The 15103-nt window shown below is 48.6% G+C and overlaps 1 protein-coding gene across 1 annotated transcript in view; it reads right to left on the bottom strand.

The window, feature by feature from the left end:
- Nucleotides 1–11034: 11034 nt before the first annotated feature.
- Cidea (cell death inducing DFFA like effector a) overlaps nt 11035–15103 on the bottom strand; it is a 23424-nt gene continuing 19355 nt past the window's right edge. Inside the window, exons 5-6 of the mRNA XM_021215068.2 lie at nt 12255–12436; nt 11035–11449 (exon numbers count right to left, since the gene is read on the bottom strand). Of these exons, the coding sequence (XP_021070727.1) occupies nt 11308–11449; nt 12255–12436 (324 nt within the window). The 3' untranslated portion in view covers nt 11035–11307. The remainder of the gene's footprint in view (nt 11450–12254; nt 12437–15103) is intronic.

The following is a 15103-nucleotide window of genomic DNA, read 5'->3' as shown; positions in this document are numbered from 1 at the left end:
TCTTTCATAAATGATGGGGGTGGATGCTGGAGGGGAGCCCTGCCCTTCAGAATGGGTCTCAAGTGAGTTGTACCCACGCTGAGCCTTTTGATGATGTAGCTGCCTGAGTTACCCATGCTCCTCTATGTGACCCCAATAAACTCACCGGTTCAGCAAGCTGGACTTGGATAAAGTAACTTCTCTGGTCTCTCAGTGTCCTACCTGGAGGTAGGACAGACATCCGTGCACGTCCCCAGGGGGGAGTCACATAATGTGCAGAGAGAGGCTGCAGCAAATCCAGCCTGTGACACAGGAGACTTGCTGCCTCCGGAAGGTAACCGAGTGTTTCTGAGTTAGGTCGTGAGTGTGGAGGAGTGGTGTTCATACGGGACTGCAGCCAGTGGCTTTCCCAAATCCAACGCCAGTCTGTAGTGTGGCTTGGAAGAAGAGTCCTGACCAAGGTGAGAGAATACTGAGAGCACTCCTTAAGAGACCCCTAACTACCCTAACTAGCCATAGAACCTCCAAGCCTCAGTTTTCCCTCTGTGGCACATGGACGTGTGAGGAGTCCTGAGCCCAGATGTCCTGGGCTTCATTGGCAGATCTCAGGCAATGGTGGGCCTTTCCTGCTCCTTCATGAGACCCCCTTCTTGTATACACACACACACACACACACACACATATACTAAATGAATAAAAAAATTTTTTTTGAAGACCACATTGTCTGTGAAGGACAATGTACCCTTGTGTGTATGACATAGAGATATGAGATATGTTCTCAAACCCTTAAAATTTGCAATTAAATATGTTCCTACCCAAGATGACAGAAGAAACAGTAAGTGTTCTGTTTATTCTTCTAGCTAGGAGTGAGAAGAGAGAGGGGAGGAGAAGAAAGGGAGAGGCACCCTACGACTGGTGTTTCCAGAGGCTCCTGAGCCCTACCTCCTACTGGGTCCCTCACAAACAGGACCCAGAGCTCAAAGGCCTTTTTTTTTTTTTTTTTTTTTTTGTAGAAGGTTGATGGTCAGGGCCCTGTGAGCGAGGCACACCTCTTTTCATGATAAATTACTATTTTTAGTGTTTAATAATGATTCACCATCTGCTCACTCTTTTCTTCCAGGAATAGGAGTGCTTGCAACATTGTAGCCCCAGTGCTAGGTGCTAATGGGCATCCTTAGGCGCTGTTGGGAACATCTGAAACAGATAAAAAGTAATTCTCAGCTGTTGGGCCAGGAATGCAGCTCTGCCTTACAGTATGTGTCTAGCACACCCAAGACCATTATTTTAGTTCCCATCACTGAAAAAAAATTATATATGTATATATATAATTATAAGACACAGACTGCAGAATAGTGGTTACCAGAGGCTGGGGAGAGGGCTCAGGAAGGAAGGACAGGTGAAGACTGCTTGTCAGGTTTAGGTAGATCTCAGTGGGCAAGTCTGTGGGGCATTTTCTTGATTGATGGAGGGGGAGGGTCCACTGTGGGCAGTGCTGCCCCTAGGCAGGTTGTTCTGGGTGCTATCAGAAAGCATAGTAAGGAAACCATGGGGCACAAGCCAGTAAGCAGCACCCCTCCATGGCCTCTGCTTCAGCTGTCCCGACTTCCTTTCATGACAAGCTGTAAGTGGAAATAAACCCTTTCCTTCCCGAGTTGCTTTTGGTTATGGTGTTTATGGCATCGAGAGAAAGCTAACCGGAACAGAGTGGAATCGAAGTATCATGGGTGCCTCGTCAATAACAATGATGTTTGTGTATCAGCAAAATGGAAGAATAGAATGATGGGATCATTCTTTGTTTTTCCTTAAATGAGGCATGCTATCATGTAATGTATTGCTTTTGTTACTCCACCTTAAGCTCCAGGCAGACTGTGCTACTAGCCCCCACCCAGAGAATATTGGATCTGTCAATGAAGAACACAGACACACACACACACACACACACACACACACACACACACACACGTTGCTCAATTTCAGCCTGCCTTATTGGCTCAATTGCTGGGCTCTTCTAAGCCTTCTTGGCTAGTGTGCCCTTCCAGATACTCTTAGTTCAGCACCTCTCAACCTGCCCTCAGCTTCATTTGCTCAGTTACCTAACCTTCCACCTGGAGAAGTGGCCTATGGCCGATCCACCCGAGATCTCACAAAGCTGGCCACCTTTTGTCCCTCCAAAGTGTGGTGAAAACTCATTTTCTTTCTTTCTTTTCTTTTCTTTTTTTTTTTTTTCATCTCCTTGCCTCCCATCTAGGGACCTGGAAGTCCTGCCTCTTTCCTTCCCCCAACAATTGGCCCCTGGCATCTTTACTGATAGATCAAGAACCAACTGGGGAACAGAAGCTTAGCATCAGAATGGCTTCCTATAGTCTCAGTCTGGTCTCAAACTCACAATCCTCCTGCCTCAGTCTCATACCTGTGAAGATCACACCAGTCAGCATGGAAGGCATTAATTAATTAATTAATTAGCTTTACATTATTACTGCTAACAAGGAAGGAGTGGACACAGAAGGCTGCCTGTATGGATGTGAGGGGACAGGTAGGAAGCACTTGGAGGGCTTCAGTGGAATTTATTTGTCTGAATCCAGCAGATCCTTCAGGAAAGTTAGAAAAGGACTGACCGAACCTATGGACCTAAGGATCCAATGGACCCTAGGGTCTATGAACCCCTGGGATCCCTAGGACCTGAGTGTCTCAGTGGTGTGGGTTGCTGCTGGGCTCTTCATCTGTAGATTTGAGACAAACCACAGGCCATATGGCTGAATGGCACCCACAGTCCATTTCATCTGGGGTATCTCGATGACCTCTGCCCTGCCTCTCCAAGCTCTCCATGGTTTCCCAAACTGGTGGTAGACCAGTTGTCCTGTCACCAGCAAAGACCCTTTCCTGATGAAAGTTTTGTACACCAGAATCTGTGCCTACAATGACTGTGCTCATCTTTGTGTAGTGATGTTGTCTGTGGAATGGCCACTTTAGTCTTATTCTGGTCCACTCGTATACCTCTGTTTTCCTGGGATGTAGACTTTGCTTGGCTCCCCTATCTTGAATTGCCAGAGTCTTGTTGGAATACCAGGGCCACTCCTTGGGGAAGCCCCATTTCCTATTGCCTGCTTTCCACATGGCCACAGTATCTGCCTCTCGGTTCAGGTTCCCACCTCCAGACTGCCCAGATGCCTGACTGTGTGTTCATCAACTTCTAAAACTTCTGCAAGAGCTCCCCCCAGGTCACTTATGCCACTCCTTCTCAGCTCATTCTGCCCCTGGACTGTTCTGGAACGTTTGGCTCTGTCTGCCTCTCTCCCCTCCCCCATGACCAATTGTACGCTCACATACTGTTGTGTGGCATGTTCACTACCAAAGGCACAAGTGGCAGTGGTCGTTTTTACTCTCCTTACAGCTCTGCTTTCCCCCTGGACAGGTTCTGGGGATGGGACTGGTATTCTCTCTGCCTAGAGGGACAAGCTGACCACCACAAGGGCTGTGAAATTCTCGTTGGCTTTTTTTTTTTTAAACCTAAAACTGTGGCTGTGTGGAGAGTTAACTCAGTTCATGCAGGAGTCCACCCCTCCCCAGCTAGCTCAGCTGTTCTTTGGAATTCTGCAGCAGCCACTCCCTAGCTCTCAGCTGGCCTAGGGATCCAAAAAACCATCTTTCCCCCACCCACCCTATGGCTCTCACCCTTCAATCCTTTAACCCCTTCCCTTCCAAGTCACCTTTGTTATTAACTCCCAAATATGTAGTCCAGAATCTATGGGAAGACAGAACGATGGGTGTGTCAAGTGTTCACATCTTTTGATGGTTATCCTGTCCAAGACAGGTATGTTGGTGTTCTTCAGATGTGGAAACAAAGGCTGGAGGGGTCAGCGACCTAGCCTCAACCAGACATTTTGATCACCTCTGACCCCCCTTTATATTTCTCTCTCTCTCTCTCTCTCTCTCTCTCTCTCTCTCTCTCTCTCTCTCTCTCTCTCTCTCTCTGTGTGTGTGTGTGTGTGTGTGTGTGTACTCCACAGCACATATGTGGGGAGTCTATTCTTTCCTTCTATATTGTCAGGCTTGGTGGCAAGTGGCTTTTACCCACTGTGTTCCCTCTCACTACCCCCTCAACTTCTTCTTTTGTCATTTCCATTTGTTTAGAGAGCTGAGGCTTCAATCACGCTCCAGACCCTATACCTTTAAACAAGTTTAGCAGCACATAGATCAGGCTGTATTTGTGCTGGGAGAGCCACCAGACTGCCTTCAGTTTCCATGGATTGTCTAAGTCCCATAAGAGGAGAAGGGATTCTACCAGGGAGAGCTGGGGTCACACTTGGTTGGCCGAGTTGAAAATCCTGGCCTGTGCTTCGGAGGTGTCCTGCCTGGGTAGAGCCTTCATCGCCCCATGGTGATGATACTCAGAGCAGCTGGGCACCACCCTCAGGCCTTAGCTGGGGTTGATCCTCCTCCACCCTCAGCTGCCTTCCACTCAGAAGAGCAGCTGGAGAAGTGGTCCATTAAGGACTTTGGAGCTATTTTTATGTGACCATCTGCCACCTCGACCAGGTCTGGCAGGCAAACACAGGCCTAAGAATCCAGAGCAGGTGGTGACACCCAGACAGCTGAGGGTCCTCCCCTTGCTCCACACCCCAGGCCAACCCTTCATGGACTATGGAACCAAGGATGCTGGAAATGTGGCTGAGAATAGAAAGCAGGAGGGTCCTCTGCCCATCATAACACAGGATGGTTGGTGACCTCCATCCTGAACCATCTTAGAAAACATTGTGATCCTGGTAAGGGCGGCCTGGGCAGATCGTGGTTGCTGGCCCTCCCACTACCAACCTTACAGGAAACTACTCCAATCAGCAAATGTGTCTACAGAAAGCCTGGGGCTTCGCTGGTAACAAGACCCTACAGAGTATAGCCTAGCTCCACAAAGCCTAGTATGATTGGGAGGTGGGGGATGGGGTGGTTCTGTCCCCCCAACCACAATGGCTGAACCTGGGAGGCAACAGTCATCGGAGTGGAGGATAAAAGGTTTTATTTCACCCAGCTTTTTGGGAGGGAGGTAGTACTTTTTTAAAAGTCATTCTAGAACATTCTAAACACATACAAGTTAGAGACTAGAATAATGAACCTCCACATATCATCATTCAAGGTCGTGTTTTGTTTTGTTTTGTTTTCTTAGAACTTATATCTACTTCCTAAAAAGAAAAAGATAAAAGAGACAGAATGTTTGCCTCTAATTATAGCAAATGGTTTTTTCCCCTTTTTGGGAAGAAAGATGGGTTAAAATATGTTAAAAGACATCAATTTTTTTCAAAGATTTATTTATTATTATACGTAAGTGCATTGTAGCTGTGACATCAAATATTTCTGCTTTTTTTTTTTCCTCAGTGAGAATGAAAAGGTGTTAACTTCTACAGTGTCTGTTGACCAAGTTCCCTTCAGCTCTGTCTTAGAACACCAGCTTGATCTTGGAGGCCAGGGAAGAATGGTAGACGTCTGGAGCCCCGGTGTGAACTCAGGTTCCAGGCCTAAAGGTTTCCTCACAGGTAAAACAATTATAACATTAACCTTAGCTGTCTTATTTTAAATATTACATACAGTTATCAACAGTTTGTAAATATTTTATAATCTAAAAAAACTATATATTTTAAAACAAGGCTTCACTGTGTAACTCCACTTGGACTGGAATTTGCTGTGTAGACCACAGACTGGCTGTGTCGAGTCTCAGAAATCCACCTCTCTCCTCTGCCTTCTGAGTGCTGACATTAAAGGTGTACACTACCACGCCCTGCTTAAAAAAATTTTTTTTTAAAGATTTATTTATTTATTATATGTAAATACACTGTAGCTGTCTTCAGACACTTCAGAAGAGGGAGTCAGATCTCGTTTAAGGATGGTTGTGAGCCACCATGTGGTTGCTGGGATTTGAGCTCTGCACCTTTGGAAGAGCAGTCGGGTGCTCTTACCTGTAGAGTCATCTCACCAGCCCCCCAAAAAAATTTTTTTAGAAAGTTTTCTGGCCTCCAACTTCTGGGCTTAAAGGTTCTTACTCAGGAAGCCGGGGGCATCGCTGTGCAGAACTTGAGTTATTTTGAATACCTGAACCAGGAGGGGAAAGTTAGCGATCTGAGGGCCAATGAGCCAAGGTTCTTTGTTTACTCTGGAAGCAAAACCCTCTTCTTTACATTCCTGGTTCAAGACAGCGCCACACGATGCCCGGGGTAGTTGCAGCAACAACAGCAATGCCACCTGTGCCTCACTCAGCCACAGATGACGATCGAAGCAGAGCTGGGCCCATTTGTGGTCCAGCTCAAGCCTCTCCAACAGCCACATGGTACGCCCTGGCTTAAACCTGCAAAATCCCCTTCCCCTTGAACTAAGTAGAAAGGTCAGTTCTCCTGTATCACCCCCCCCCCAACCCCCTCCTGACGCAGGTAACTCAGAGAACTGGAGAAACAGCAGTGACAGTTTGTTAGGGTGTTGGGGACAAGCAAAAGTTTTCAGACTCCATTTAATCATAGGGAGAAACTAAATTCAAGGTCTCAGGTCCTCGGGGGAGCTCGGGACTTCCCTGTAGCTGAACAGCTTCTGTTGTATGGAGACAGTTGTCAAGTCCAGCCATCTCAGGGACAACTTCTTCATCTTGCTGGCAGGGTCAAACTAAGTTAATGTTCCCAGGTCCAGGAACCAGTTCTTATCCTGATTGATGGAAACTCCCTCACTCAACTCCTTATGTCAAAAACATGATTGGACAAGGCCGTAGCTCACCCAGTTCCCCTCACTTTAAGGTATACCGTGCAGCATATTTCTTCAGGGTCAGAGTTCAGCTCCTGAGTCTGTTCTGTAACCCTGACCAATCAGTGGCGGCTTGATTACAATAAATTTTTGTCATCTGCGTTGACCTGGTCTTTGAGTTATACTAGATTTAAGCATAACCCCACAACATGGGAATGGGTGGAGGAAATTGCCCATTAAAATCTTCTGTGGCCCCAGCATGGCCACACACTGCTTTAATCCCAGGGTTTGGGAGGCAGAGGCAGGCAGATATCTGAGTTCCAGACTATAGTGTAGAATAGTTTATTTTGGATATGGGAAGAGGAGTTGAGAAGGGAGTAGAGACAGATATGTAGAGAGAGAGGGAGGGCAAGAGAGAGAGGAGAGAGAGAAAGGTTAGAGAGAGAGCGAGGAGGGTCCAAACAGCCCCTTTTATAGCAAGCCAGGCCTACCTGGCTATTTCCAGGTAACTGTTGGGCAGAGCCTAGAAGGAACACTAACAATAGTCCTGTCTACAAAGTGAGTTCCAGGACAGGACAGGGCTGTTACACAGACCCTGTCTTGAAACAAAACAAACAAACAAACAAACAAACACCACCCTACCCCCCAAAAGAAAAGAGAGCAGGAGGTGTGTGGCCAGGTGAGTTGGAAGAACATGGAGGATGTGCAGCCCCAGCTGTAGGCTCTAATATCGTTGAGGGGCATCCCATGTGTCTGGTGTGGAGCTATTTATTTATTTATTTATTTATTTATTTATTTATTTATGTTTTTCGAGACAGGGTTTCTCTGTGTAGCCCTGGCTGTCCTGGAACTCACTCTGTAGACCAGGCTGGCCTCCAACTCAGAAATCCGCCTGCCTCTGCCTCCCGAGTGCTGGGACTGAAGGTGTGCGCCACCACAGCCTGGCCGAGCAATTGTTTTAGGAAGAGTGGGTAAGAGTGGCAGGAGGACTGTGGTCCGTGGAGTGATGCCTGCCAACAAAAATTTCTGCAAAATGCCATGCTGGTGCGGCACACCTTTAATTCCAGCACTCAGGAGGTAGAGGCAAATGGTTCTTTGTGAGTCTGAGGCCAGCCTGGTCTACAGAGTGAGTTCCAGTCTAGGCAAAGCTATGGAGTGAGACTGTCTCGATGATGATGATGATGATGATGATGATGATGGCAATGATGATGATAGTGATGGTGACAAAGGTAAGTTTTGCGCAGAGAGTTTCAGGAATTGAATCTCTGGTCTACTTCAATCGAACCCTAATGATAGAGGCTTGGACAGTGTATCCTGCCCCTTCTGCGGGAGGGATTTCCACTGGAGCCTGGCTTCGGCCAGGAGGCAACGACTTACAGAAGATTTCATTCTATGTTCTCAGAGTTTGGCTGACGCCCGCACCCAGCCATGGCAGAACGCTCTGGATCAGGCCCACTAGCCACAGGTAGAGGCATGAGCCTGCCTTTGGGTATACGGGGACAGCCACAGTGGGCACAGGCATCTGTTTTAGTTTGTCTGAAGAAAGAGGTCCACTAAGGAACATCAAGGCGGGGCTGGAGGGACTCAGTGCTCACTGAAGAGACTTTGTTCTTGTAGAGGACCTGGGTTCCGTTCCCGGCCCCCACATGGTGGCGCAGAGCCATCTGTAGCTCCAGTTCCAGGTGATCATATACCCTCTTCTGACCACTATGGGCACCCAAGCACACACGTGATACACATATATACACGAAGACAAAATGCCCGTATACATAAAATCAAATGTAAAAATATGGGGAAAAGGGATATCAAGATCAACAGAGTGTCCAGGCCACGAACTCTGAGCTCATGAGAACCTTTCTTTTCTTTCAACCCCTCCCCCCCACCCCCGAGTTGTTATTCTAGACACAAATTAGAATTCTTGTGCTTAGCTCTATCCATCATCCAGGACACACAGCTCTTGACAAGGACACTCACAGGAGTGGGCGAGCGCCCAACACCGCGCACAGCCTTCTGCTGAGCCACAGTTGCTGCCCCTGCTTCTCCCTGGAGATGCTTGGTTGTAGGAAACCCGAGATTCAAATGAGAAAGTGTTCTGAGACAGGGCTGTGTCTTGCTAAGGCCCTCCCATATATAGGGTGATTGTTAACTGGCCTCTCTCAGCTTCAAAGGTTCTTTAAAGAGCCCTGGCTGTCTTTGATGACACAATACCAACCTTTGTGGCTTCCTCCCAGCCGGTCTTCCTGTCTCTCCTGAGTATTGTAGGAGAAGCTGCCCCTTATAGGGTCCTTGACTAACTCAGAGAGCGGGAGTTAAAGGCAGGCAGACCACCACCTGGTCAGGACTTTCCCAGCCCTAGGTGGTCCTCCTAGCTGCACTTGCAGGGAGGGGTGGGTGGGTGGCCAGAGCCCCGTTCCTCCCTAGGTCTGCCTTGGTGGCATCCTTCACCTCCCCCACCGTCCCTGATCTGCATCCTGTGAGGAAAAGGACAGCCCCCACCCCCATCCCCCACCCCGCGCGCAACTGAATAGCCGGAGCCAGAGAAGTGGCTGACTCAACAGGATCAATCTGGAGTGAAAATTCCTTTTTTGGAAGCCAGGCAGTGGCTTCCCAGGAGGGTGGGATCCTGCGGTAGTGATGCAAACCTGAAGGGGGCGGGGAACTGGGTTCTGAGGCCGCCCATTCAGACCACACCCCTTCCCTCCTCCTGGGTTGTCAAGGCAGAGCTCTGGCTCCTTTTATAGAACTGACATCCACAGGACGTGTGTGTGTGTGTGTGTGTGTGTGTGTGTGTGTGTGTGTGTGAGTGTACATGTGTGAGATGATGGTGGACTGAGGATTCCCAGTCTCAGTGCCTGTCACAGCACAGGAATAGGCAAGTAGGAATGAGATTAGGCCTCTGGGCCAGTTCTCAGCAGCAAAGTCACGGCTAGGGAGGGAAGTGGCTGACTCAACACGATGGATCTAAAAGGAGCAGATGTGTCTCCCGGGGGTTCTTACTCTTCAGTCAGGGAATGGCACCTCTCTGATGACAGGGCAGGGGAGACGCAGCCAGAGCCTCCCACACAGGGGCTGAGGGTGACACTCTCTGGCTTTCCTTTGAGCTCTGTGATAAAGCCACCTTCAAAGAAAGAACCAGGTGATAAACAGGCTCCTCACAAGGCGCTTCGAGGGCCTACAGCCAGCTGAACACCAGGTAGAGCCCACAGCCAGCGCGGGCCTTTTGCCTTGGCGGGTGCTAGGCACAGCTTGGCTCCTGGCCACAAAGGTCTCTTGGCACCGTGGCAGCACTTGGCTTCCAACTCGAGTTCTAAGCGTTTTGTTGCTTTCAAAAGCAAGGCTGAAACTAACCCCCACCCCAGAGGCCCCTTATGCAGGTCCTTATAAGCTTTAGGGACTTTGGACTCATTACAAGCCTTTAAAGGGGCAGGGGCGAGGGGCGGGGGCGGAGGCAGAAGAAGTGCTTGCTGTACAGGATTGTAGACCTGAGAGTCAGGATCCCCAGAGCCCATGCAAGGTGATACAATCAGAGGTCCTCAACTTGTGGATCATGACTCCCACAGAGGTCGCATATCAGATATCCTGCATATCAGATATTCTGCATATCATGATTCACAACAGCCACAAAATTACAGCTATGATGTAACAACGAAATAACTTTATGGTTGGGTGTCACCATGGCATGAGGAGATGGATTAAAGGGTAGAGGCAGTAGGAAGTTTGAGAACCACTAGTTTACATGTACCCTGGATCTACAATCCCAGAACTCCTGAAGTCCGATAGAGGTGGAGACCTGAGAATCCCCAGAAGTGTGTGCAACAGGACGGGGACTGACCCCCCAGGCTGTCTTCTGTCCTCCACACAGATGCCATGGTGCACATATCCTTGCACTCACACTACATGAACATGCGCGCGCAGGGGGGGGGGGAATGGATCCTTTGACAGGAAAAACTAAATCAAATAAAATCCAGGCTTGTGTGACAGGTCGCTACTTTTGCATTGAGTATTGATAAGGATTAACAACAATGGGACTGGAGCAATGACTCAGTGGTTAAGGGCCCTGCTTTTTCAGAGGACCCAGGTTCCATCCCAAGGCTCACAACTCTCTATAACTCCTCTGAGGAGATCTGGCGCCCTCTTCTGGCCTTCCATGTTGCATAGACACACACGTTGCAAAACACACCCACTCCCCCCCCCTCCAATAATATAATAAAATTAAAAAGAAAGATTAAACAGCAGTGACATCTATCTTTCTGTCTTTGGCTCTGGTTTTCATTCTGTGTAAAAGTGTGGTCCTCTCCAGAGAGAAAAACCAGTTGCAAGGAAGCACGGCGTGTATCAAAGTTGACACTTGTGATTGGTTTATTACAATATGTAAGGATCCAAAGAAACTGACTCATATCCATGCTGCTCCCAGACACTCCGCTGCTGATCCCTTCCTAAAGTGCTTGAAAGGCCCCTCTGCCTCCTTTCCTTTGCAGGAATCCTGTTACTCAGCCCTGCACTGGGTACCACCCCCAAGCACCCATTCCTTCCCCTGGCGTCCCACAGCCTATAACAGATGGTAGTGCATTTGCATGAAAGCCGGGTCCCTGGGTCTCTGTAGCTGTGCCCTGATTACATGAACCAGCCTTTGGTGCTAGACTTGGGGGACGGCTGCTCTTCTGTATCGCCCAGTATTCGGAGCATGTATGCGCCCGCATAGACCAGGAACTGTCCTGTTACCTGAGCAGCATAGGACATAAATCGAAGCAGATTCCTGCAACAGAGGGAGATGGAGACACATCAGGTATCCACGGAATACCACTTTCAGGGCACTTGTGTGCAAACGCTCCCTGGTAGGCTGTCAGTACTCTCTAGGGCCACCTACTGGGGACACGGCCCTCAGGCCACTTTGACAGGAACTAGTAGCCAGGTGGGTGTGAGGGGCTTGCTCCTGCAATCCATAGGTCAAGGTGACAAGACCCGTAAAGTTGAGGAAAATTGTCGAAAGAGCAGGAATTAGAATCCTCTGATCGGGCGTGTGGAGGGTAGGTACCTGGGGCGTTCCAGCTTGTTCCTCACAAGAGGACACTTTGCCCCGTCCTAGTCTCTGAAGTCCCGAGGCTAAACTAGTCTTATGTCAGACTAGGTCAAGCAAAAAGTGTTTCCTCAAGTTCTTATCCTGTCCCTGGTCTCACGTCAGCAGAACATCTGGGCCAGATTCCACGGTGTACGAGCATGGTGTGAACATGGTGTGAGCGTGCTAGAGGCTTGGTGCCAGTGTGGGTGTGCCTGTTGCTGGGTATGGGACCTAGGGCCTCTAACACTACCAAGCAAATGAGCTACCACTGAGCTATTTCATGGTCTTATATCAAAAAGCACAAAGACCAACTGAGGATATAGCTTTGTGCTTTTGGATACAAGTTTGTGGTCTAAAAGATAAACTGAAGTTAAACCACATAAATCAGAGGATCCAGGCCCTGTTGTTGGGCTCTCAGGCAGAAGACAAGCTAGGGGAGCTACCCGTGCCACACCTGGGTCTCCCCAGGCCCCAAGGACACCTACCCCCCGGAGTGTGTTACCTTAACATGGCCTTGAAGCTTGTGCATCGGATATCATAGGACACCGAGTACATCTCGTACATGGTGGCTTTGACATTGAGACAGCCGAGAAAGTCCTTGGGATTCAGTCTGTATAGGTCGAAGGTGACTCTGGCTATTCCCGATTTCTTTGGTTGCTTGCAGACTGGGACATACTTACTACCCTGGAGCAAAGAAGCAAAAAACAGGCTTGGAACCCATGCTGGCAAAGACACGCAAAAAGCACACAATTCTGAGGTGATGGCAAAGTTAGAACTCCTAAATGTCAGCTGCAGTTATTCCAGTCAAGAACACAGGAGGCCGATGCGTTATACTGCAAGGCGCGCATATCTCTTCACAACAGCTTCCAGTTTAGTGACTCAGGATGCATTGCTTTGGTTTTGAGGACTCTGACATTTAGAGGTGTTCCTGCCTTAGGGAACCTCCTTGCTTGTTTGCATAGAGCCCTTAACCAGACCTTGAGGATGAAAGGACTTGCTTGGTCAGCCTCTTTTTGCAACTGTCAAAAAAAGCCAAGGAGGAACAGGAAGTACTCTTTCTGTTTCACTTCATAAGTGCCCGTAATGAAGAAAAGGCTGGAACTCTGAGACTTAGGGAAGCGGTGGAACAGGCCTCTCTGGGGGTGTTTTCTTCCAAGGAGGAAAGATGACTGGGTGGAAACATTAGCCACTTAAAGAATCACTCTGTCCCAGTGACACCAAGTGACCCTTCGGGTTGGGAGAAACACATGTTCCCAGGTTTGTAGACAGCTCTATAACACCTGAGAGAACAAAGAAGTCTCAAGATGCAAATGCTAGGTCTGGGGATATGGCTCAGTGGTAGCGAACTTGCCTAGCATGTGCAAGGTTCCGGGTTCAAGTACAATCTCCAGTCCTGGTTAGGGGATTGGAGGAGCAGGCGGGGAGCCAATCCTGGCTCAAAGGGCTACTTTCCTAAGAGTTTTTTTTTTTTTTTTTCCTACCACACACCGGCTTCACTTTATCCAGAGTCAAGCTTAAATGATGCAAGAGTCCCGTGCCTTGGGCGCTTTTGGGGTTGGGAGTGCTTGCAAGCTTCAAGTATTACACAACAAAATGATCACATACATTTGAAATTAAAGCACAAATTCCCCTAAAAGCATGCCAGCCCTTCTTGCTGAAGCCACTGTCCATGTCCCCCCTCTTCCTACCTCACAGGTCATAAATGACAAGTGATTTCGGTTGTCACCCAGTGTACCATGCCCAAGAGCCAGTGCCACTTCTACTCCAACTATCCACAGCCCAAGAAAGACACATCATTTAAGAATCCAAAACTGAGTCTGGCATGGTGGTGCACATCGTTATTCCCAACACTTGTAAGGCAGAGGCAGGCGTTCTCTTGTGAGTTTGAGGCCAGCCTGTGCTACATAACAAACATCAGAAGAGTTGGGGTTATCAGGAGAGACCCTTTCTCAAAACAAACAAACAAACAAACAAACAAACAATTCAAGACTATAGAACAGGAGGAGTTAAATCTATTGCCTCCCCCCTGCTCCTGCTTCATGGCCTCACGTTGCTTTCTGGCTTTTCAAAGTTTATCTGATTCTCCCTTTCCATCTGGTTATTCAGACTTCTATAGCCTGCCAGAAAGGGAGGACACAGCTACATGCTGCCTTCTTCCAGGGTGGCAGGGAGCATCTTCCCCTGGGATTTTAGGGCTCTGAGACTGAGCAAGGGAGACATCTGGTGGCTGTTATTGGTGGAAGTTTTTGTTCCAGTTAGAATGGGCCTCTGGGATAACCTTCCCAAGATAATGTGGCAATCTGCACTCTGCAGGAAGCAGCCATTTCTACCTCATTGGGGGGGGGGGGGATGGCTGAGAGGTTTAAGCCAGGAGAAGATTCCAGAGTCTTTGATGGGGCTTAGTGGTAGAGCATGAGAGGTACGTACCTGTGTGAGCCTGATTCCATCCTCACTGACGCCCCTCCCTCCATCCTCCAAATCCAACCCTCAAAACAACCCAGTGTTTCAGATTCCCGAGGCCTGAGGCAGTCACGATATTCACACTTAGTACATCTTGGTGTGACTTGGCACTGTGCTATATTTCTTAGGTCCCATTACTGTGCAGAACTTAAATGTGTCACTTCCAAACTCACCTCTAAACACTCGTTTGTATAAACCGACAGCAAATACCTTTTCCATCTGTGTTAGTTTTCTGTCGCTGCTGTAATTGGTTTTCAGACCTCAGCTTGGAAGTCAGTCACATGCTCTGAAGATGCTGGGAACAGGGGTCCTGACCAATATCCTCACCTTCCTTGGCCTTCCTCTTCCCCTGAGCCTCATCCTGGCTCGTATCCTCCTGCTCCACCATCCCATGAGAACCCTGTGGTGACAGTGGCCTCCAGAATAGTACAGGATGCTCTTCCCATCTCAGGGCACACATCCACCAAAGCCCTCTGGCCAGGAAAGGTTCTGAGAACGAGTGCAGACACTCTGGAGGTCCTTTCTCACACAGGAAGGACAGGCATGGAGCAGCCACTCTGGGAGAACACCAGCTTGACCTGTGGCAAGCCATGGTTAGCTTGTCCCCAGCAGTACAGTCAAAAGAGAGCCCAGAATTGGAAGCTTGGCAGTGGTTGTGCATACCTTTAATCTCAGCACAGGGAGGCAGACACAGGTGAATTTCTGTCAGTTCTAGAACAAACTGGTCTATAAAGTGAATTCCAGAACAGCCAGGAAGAGGAAGAAGAATAAGAATAAGAATAAGAATAAGAATAAGAATAAGAATAAGAATAAGAATGAGAATGAGAATGAGAATGAGAATGAGAATGAGAATGAGGAGGAGGAGGAGGAGGAGGAGGAGGAGGAGGAGGA

Source organism: Mus pahari, chromosome 15 (assembly GCF_900095145.1).
Source record: "Mus pahari chromosome 15, PAHARI_EIJ_v1.1, whole genome shotgun sequence".
Lineage (NCBI taxonomy): Eukaryota > Metazoa > Chordata > Mammalia > Rodentia > Muridae > Mus > Mus pahari.
This window is presented reverse-complemented; position numbering and strand designations above follow the sequence as displayed.